General features: G+C 29.0%; 2 protein-coding genes across 2 annotated transcripts in view; both read left to right on the forward strand.

Annotated features, from left to right (window-relative positions):
- Positions 1-357: 357 nt before the first annotated feature.
- Positions 358-4933, forward strand: LOC119836578 (trichohyalin-like). Its single transcript, XM_038361959.1, has 10 exons — positions 358-423; positions 944-1038; positions 1330-1515; positions 1641-1791; positions 2263-2446; positions 2743-2921; positions 3399-3575; positions 3745-3957; positions 4416-4519; positions 4852-4933. The coding sequence occupies exons 1-10, from the start codon at positions 358-360 to the stop codon at positions 4931-4933; spliced, it is 1437 nt and encodes a 478-aa protein (XP_038217887.1).
- Positions 4934-5819: 886 nt separating this feature from the next.
- The window catches only part of LOC119836579, an 8813-nt gene continuing 7305 nt past the window's right edge, over positions 5820-7327 (forward strand). The window contains exons 1-2 of the mRNA XM_038361960.1: positions 5820-6138; positions 6837-6974. Coding sequence (XP_038217888.1) covers positions 6037-6138; positions 6837-6974 — 240 coding nt within the window. The 5' untranslated portion in view covers positions 5820-6036. The remainder of the gene's footprint in view (positions 6139-6836; positions 6975-7327) is intronic.

Genomic DNA, 7327 nt, shown 5'->3' on the forward strand with positions numbered 1-7327 from the left:
TAATAGATAATACATTGATTTACCTACGATTTTTTTGTGAATAAAAAGTTCGTCTCAATGTGTTTGCTGACAGACCACTGGAAATAAAAGATTATTTTATACAATTACCTAATTATTTGCTTTATTGGAGATTTTTTTGTTTTGCGCCATAAAAATATAAGGTCGTATATGTCTTTATTATGATAATATTGATAGCGCTGTTAAGGAAATTAAATTGTAAATCCAATCACTTGGTAACGCTAAACAGTTTCTAAGCTACCGTTTATTCAATATTTTATCTAAGAGTATCTGTTATTCGTTTACCAGTATTCCTTTTACATTTCAGTCATTTTTTCAACAAAATATAGTAATTTAATCATGGGTAGATTGAATAAAAGTAAAGATAACCATGTTTACTTCGGTCATCCGTTTTCGTTTTGGCGGGTAAGTACTAAATCGACTTATTAGTTTATGTATTGATAGACCCCTCACTAAATAGGTACGACAAAATATTCTTTAATTACATTGTCATCCTATCCTACTTCCTACTAATATTATAAATGCCGAAAATTTGTAAGGATGAATGTGTGTTTGTAGCTCTTTCATGCAAAAACAGTAGTTCTTGCGTGAAAGAGCAACGTTGGTGTTAGAACCAATTGCAATGAAATTTGGTGGCCCAAAAACAAGCGTTACCCGCTTTTAAAATGTAAGAGATAAAGAAAGGACTGACAACTTACCCATTTACCAAACGAAGCACAGAATAAAATCTCTCTTAATTAAACGCTTTTAAATAAAATCGATCCGTCATATGCAAAAGTCCCATTTCGAGCACTTTATTACACAAATATTTATGTGGGAAATTTTTATTTTCGTAGACATTTATTTAGTGCTGTTTCCTTTTAACCTAAAATTTGAATTTATAACTGGTTTCGATATGACGAATTATATGAAAATTTAATTTCAGCTACGACAAAGAAACGACATGGAATCGCTTATAAATGTGGATGAGTTGAAGAAGGCTATGGATGTTGCTGAACTTGATCATATCCACATACAAAAGTAAGTAAAACTGTTAATAAATAATTAAATTATTGATTGAATATTTGACTGAAATTGAATTATTTACTATTCTCACATATGTATAACTTCATTTGAAATATGATTGGAATGGTTACAACATGTACCATACCATCTATATACAATACTTATGCAACAATATATATGCAATAGTCGGTAAATGATAAATGAAACATAAAGGGTTAAAAATGATTGTTTCAGAGCTGTAATTAACCGCGCGAGTGAAAAGGTAGAAGAATTAATGCATCACGAAGAATTACAACTTTGACAAAGAAAGCAAAGACTTCGGGTCCTTTTAGAAAGAGAAGAATCAGAATTATCAAACGAATTAACAAGAAAACGGCAAGCGGAAGGATGTAAATACTGCAGCGAAAGAAAAAATAAAGAAGAGAAGTATATAGAAGATCTTGAACATGAGAAGTTAGTTAAATGTCAGATGGCTTTGGAGAGGGAGAAAATGTAAGAAATTTTCTAAAGCACGTCAGAAAGTTTAATTGACAAATTGGTATCTCTGCAATGTAGTGTAGATATAATTTTTACATGTTTAATAAGGGTATGTCTTAAACATTGTTTTTACATTACAGAGCAAATGGTATACAATCTACAAAATTAGATGAACATCAATTAAAAGCAATGCAAGTTATGCAAATGAAAGAGAAAAAGTACATAGAAGATCAACAAGCTGAAATTGATAAAATGTGGCATCAGGTTCTATTGGAAGATGTTAGGATGAAGGTAGTTTATAATATGAATTTATCGCTGTAGAGTTTTGTTGTTATTACTAATAGTTTGCTTGCGTTGTAAGTATCAGATTAAAAATTGGCCTTTAAGTATGTATTTATTACTTTTAATCTCTTAAGCGAAATCCGTTGAGTCGATCTTGTGTCGAGGTATGGACTAAAGCGACACATTTTTCTGAATAGCGCCTATGAAATTTTTCGCTTCTTGCTACCTAACGGGGTTATTAATGACAAAGCACTCGCTCGGGACTGATACAGGATATAAAAAAATGTTTATTGCTCTCATAATCTTCTCAATGTGAATGTATTTTCAAAATCGGTTAAACAGTTATTGAGTTCACCGTACTTCCGATTAAAGTTCAACAGACTTCCGATTAAATAAATCTCCAGTATTAGTTGATCACCAGTTGATCATAATAGAAATAATTATTGCAATTAGTTATTTGTTTAAAAATTTATATCACAGGAAGAAAAAGATAGAAGAAATGCTGAAAGACTCAAAAGAGAAATGAAAGAACGTAGATTGGCTTACGACGAACAGATATCAAGTGCTAACAGAAAGAGACAGGAGATTTTACAGCGAGAAAGAGAAGTAGAGAATAAGAGACTAGAAAATATGAAAAAGAGAATGGAAGAAGATTATTTTGATGGTATGAGTGTTCTTTCTACAATACTCAACCTTGTAATCATATTATTAAAATATATATAAGTAGAGTCTAAACTAAACTAAAATAACTATATAAAGCTGAATAATTTGTTTTCATGTTCGTTTGTACGTGCTTATGTCAGACTCTATTGAACCGATACCGAAGATTTATATCACTGATATATATTTAAATAATCCCTGAGTGGCTATTGACTATATAATATGTTTGGTACAACGTCGAACGTCGAAGCGGGGCAGACCGAATAAATTTAGTACAGAAGTTATTAATGTTGTTAACAGCAATTAAGAGAAAAAATGAGCAGCAACGTAACAATAGAATAAACTATATAAAAGGTCATGAAATGAAGATGACAAAAATAAGAAACGAGAAGACGGAAGAACAGTCTGTTGATAGAAAGGCGATAATGGTTGCCTTAGAAGAGTTGCAGATCGAGAGACAGAGAAAAATTGCTGAAATTGTAAGTGTGCTATTATTTTATTAGCAAATTACAATTACGAGAAATCTTATTTCGCGATCTTTATTACATAACCTAACTCTAGATACAGATGTAGTCAATCAAAAACATAAAATTACTAAAATATTAGTGTTTCAATTAAATGTATTTTTTATTTTATATTATAGTTCAGAAAAACACGTCACACTACTTAGTAAAGTCTATACGAAAATTGGGTTAAAACCTAATTCGGTAATAAAAAAAGTCTAATAATTATAATGTGTAAATAATAAATGCCTTCCATGAGCCAAAAAACTGCACGTAAATTTAACAAAAAAAGTATGGACGTCTGTAAAAAGTTCTGGAAATTTCAATTTAGTATTTATGTAACTATATGTTATACAATTGGTGCAAGTAGCATGCAATCGTTTGGATCACAGATAATATAATACTATAATATTATAGTTTAAATAGTAAACTTTAGCGTTCATGTTTATTTAGTTATCACTACAAAGAGAGAAACAAATCTTCCTCGAAAATGTCAATAGGGAGAGAAAGATTGCGCAAAATCTAGACGAAGAAACTGACAGATTAGTGCGGTCTTGGAAAGAAGAGAAAGAAAAGGAAAGCGATAGTAAGATGCTAGAGTTAGAAAGAGAGAGACAACTTGTTAAACAGGTGAGTAGAAAATTTTAATTAAAATACATTTGAAAAGCTTAAACTTCAGTTCTGTGAATTCACATCGTCTAAATAAGTAAATCAATGTATATAAAAAACAAAAGCCATACTTAATTACGGTGCAAATTAAAAAAATTTCCATTATTACATAATTTATTTTTATTCACAGAAAAATGCGTCAGAATATGAAAATTATAAAGACCAAAAAAACAGAGAAATTGAAAATATAAAACGAGAAAGACAAGAACTAATGAGAAATGTACAGAACACAGCTATTATTGAACTGCAGAAGAAATTGTATGATGCTAATAAAGAATTAAGGAAGCAGATGGAATATAGAAATAGTTTGAACCATCAGATGAAACAGAACCAGCGAATTATGGTATTTAAACGATATTTCGACTATAAACCATTAGCATGCATTTGTTTTCTAATCCTGCTACTGTAATGATACATTACATTTGTAAAACTAAAAGGCAAACATTATAACACGCTCTTATTATTTTTATCTGTACCCTGTTTGTATGTAACAGACTTTAGACTCAACTTTGACCCAATTTAAAAGACAGATTTAATTCAAACTTTGTACATTTATTAAGACCGAACAATTCAATAATTCAAGTGTTTATATCTATTAATATCCTGATCAGGATTGTCAGAATTAAACAATTTTCTTACGTATACGAGTATTTGAGACATTTTTGTTAATTCTACCATTATAAACCGTGTTTTTTAGTTTTTTTTTTTATTTGTGTATTATTATTACTTATCTGTTTTATAATAGATTCACGTATAATATCGATACATTATTATTTATCATAAATCACAATTTATTTTTAGGAAATCGATACACAAAACATTGAGATACAACAAAGACCATTTACGAAAAAGGATATTATGTTCAAAGATGCAATGAAGGATAAGATGAATTCTTCGCGGCAAAGGTAATAACTATATCCAATATTAAAATTGTATGTTAATTTTACTTTATCAGAACTAAATTAACCATATGTAGTTTTCTATATGAGAGGGACTATTTTTAATATCTGTAAGACTCCATTTTGATCCAATTTAAACGGACAGATTTAATTCGAACTTTGTCCTCTTATGAAGGATCAGTGACAATACAATATTTAATTAGTTTATCTTTAGACAATTGAGTTGATTCTATCATTAAAGCTTGTTTTTTTTATGATTTTATTAATATTAATTGTTTTTTAACGAAACATCCACAGCAAGCTTTTAAAATAATCTATATTTCATTGCTTGCTTACAGTACAAATCCGGTGCATCCATTCAGAAGATTGTTGCAGTCAAGTGGAAAGAACAAAACTATATTTTTACCTGTAATAGAATAATAAAATCCGTTATGCATTGATTGAATATTTTATTTTAAATCAAATTCTATTTTATTTAACCTAAACCAAAGATAATATATATACAACATAGTATACTAGCGATCCGTCCCGACTTCGTCCGTGGTACATATATAGCTTACGGCCCTCCTCGATAAATGGACTATCTAACACTATAAGATTTTTTTAAATCGACCCAGTACTTTCTGAAATTAGCGCGTTCCACCAAACAAACAAACTTCAGCTTTATAATATTAGTATAGATTGTACAGATTTTATACGGGACCGAATAGAAAAAATATATTTGTGTTTAGTAGTCTATTTATTGAGGAGGTTTATAAAATTACATATATTTGATATCAACATTGATAGATATCAAAATATGATTTACGATGTTTTCTATTTAAATTCAGTTTCTATTTAAATTCACCTACTAACTTCTGAGTACTGCCTGAGAAATTTTAAAATACGAGCTCATAGCGCCATCTTTTGTCACGTCCCATCAATTGCTGTGATTCATTTTACGGCATTCATTTAAATGTTATCACGTACATGTTTTAACTAAAATAAGAGATTTTTTTTAGTTCTTATTTTATCTACAGAGAAACACTTTACCTTAATTATGAACGCCTAGAAAGAAATAACGTATTTATTTCAAACAAATAACATTTTTATTTTTGTATTGAGGTCAAATCGTTACGCTTCGCTTGTTCTGAGTAAGTAAAACGGATCACACTGTAAAATTTTGTCTTCGGTGTTCGAATTTTGTTAACACCTGAACACGGAATTGGTAACAACTCTAACTTAAATTAGTCTTGTGAGTTTAAAGTAGGTACATTCCACTAATCACAATTCACTATTCAGCCTTAAACCTTTTAATTGCTACATTATTATATAGTATTATTATATAGTATTCAAGTCATTTTAAAGTTGTACGATTCGCGGCATAAGTCAATCATATTAAGAAAAATTACTTACCTACCCATTAAATTATTGGGGGTATTGTAATAATAATTACCTGTATAATTAAAATGTCATGTTCTACCAACTTGAACTGGGTGCACGTGTTCATGGAAAACAAATTACTAAAACACTGAGAGGAAAAAATGGAAAATCATGAAAAACCATTGAGAATTGATCTGGAAAATCGACCCTATCGTTATCTACAAAAAATGACTAAGGCCTTATCTTTGCCATCGAATTTTAAAGTAAGTGATAATAATTGTTTAGAATTGTGAGAGAATACCTATTAACGGATATTGATTATGAATAAAAACAAATAGAAATGTTTATAGTCACTATAAATTTTTCGTTATTATCTTAATTTACAGTTAAAAGAAATTTGTGATGGAGTTTTGTTTTGAAATTCAAGTAAGCACTGCTATAACATGTAGCCTTTATTTAGGATGTAAAAATAAATCTAGAAAAACGTAGCTTTAAAAACTGCTCAGAATTGGTATAATGTTCTGAAATGTGTGTGTGTTTATCCCATCATCACTTATGCATGCCTCCATAGGTTTTTGTGTACTGTTAAAAGCTTTACCTTCAAACAACATTCTAAAAAAAAAATCACTTAATTTTTAGCTGTCCTTTGGAGTGACTATTATCAGGGATCATTTTCATTCATAGTTTAATTGTTTTAAGAATTATGTTTGGTATAATAAAAGAGATTCTTTACCTTGCTTTTTCAAATAAATTCAAGATGTGTGAGTCAATACAAATTTGTAAAAATTACCTAGCTCTGTCATTGCTTAAAAGTTTGATAAAATTATAATATATGATAGCCTAGATAATGTATGAGGATGATAAAAAAATTATAATGTTATGTTAACAACTTAGAAATTGATAACAAACTTTATGTTTGCAACAGAGAGTTTATTACATATATAATTTATTGTACTTTCAGAAAATACACCTCATAGATTTGATTATAGCTAGAAAGCGAGGAATTGAAGATGAAGTGAAAAGAATTATAACAAAGGCCAAACAAGAAAGGGTTAAATCTTCACAAATTCGTAGGCAGAGTAAAAGGAAAATTATGCAGGTAATTAAGAAACGAACAATTAATATACAATATTTATTTTTTAAATATCATAGCATAAAAATTACAATTACAAATAAACAAATAAAACAAGTAAATGAGAGTAGCATAAGAATCTAATAGAATTCATTATTGAAATTATTATTTAAATTTTAAATGATAAACCTTATTGAAATTATATTCATTTAAACTCTTATAACTATTTATACAAAACTGAAGCGTTTAGTTGGTTTGCTTGAACAAACTGATCTCAGGAACTGCTAATTTGAATTTAAATATTTGTTTTGCATTAAACAGTCTGAACCAAAATCAGTGCTAGAGGCTATATATGTACCACAGTGAGGTCAGGATGGATG

Source organism: Zerene cesonia, chromosome 25, assembly GCF_012273895.1.
Source record: "Zerene cesonia ecotype Mississippi chromosome 25, Zerene_cesonia_1.1, whole genome shotgun sequence".
Lineage (NCBI taxonomy): Eukaryota > Metazoa > Arthropoda > Insecta > Lepidoptera > Pieridae > Zerene > Zerene cesonia.

What these genes read in the sequence shown, in the direction of transcription:
- LOC119836578 (XM_038361959.1), top strand. Translation starts at nt 358, where the DNA reads ATGGGTAGATTGAATAAAAGTAAAGATAACCATGTTTACTTCGGTCAT. An exon ending in GATCATATCCACATACAAAA is followed by an intron (nt 1,039 to 1,329) that starts GTAAGTAAAACT and finishes ACTTTGACAAAG; the next exon opens with AAAGCAAAGACTTCGGGTCC. An exon ending in GGAAGAAGATTATTTTGATG is followed by an intron (nt 2,447 to 2,742) that starts GTATGAGTGTTC and finishes TGTTGTTAACAG; the next exon opens with CAATTAAGAGAAAAAATGAG.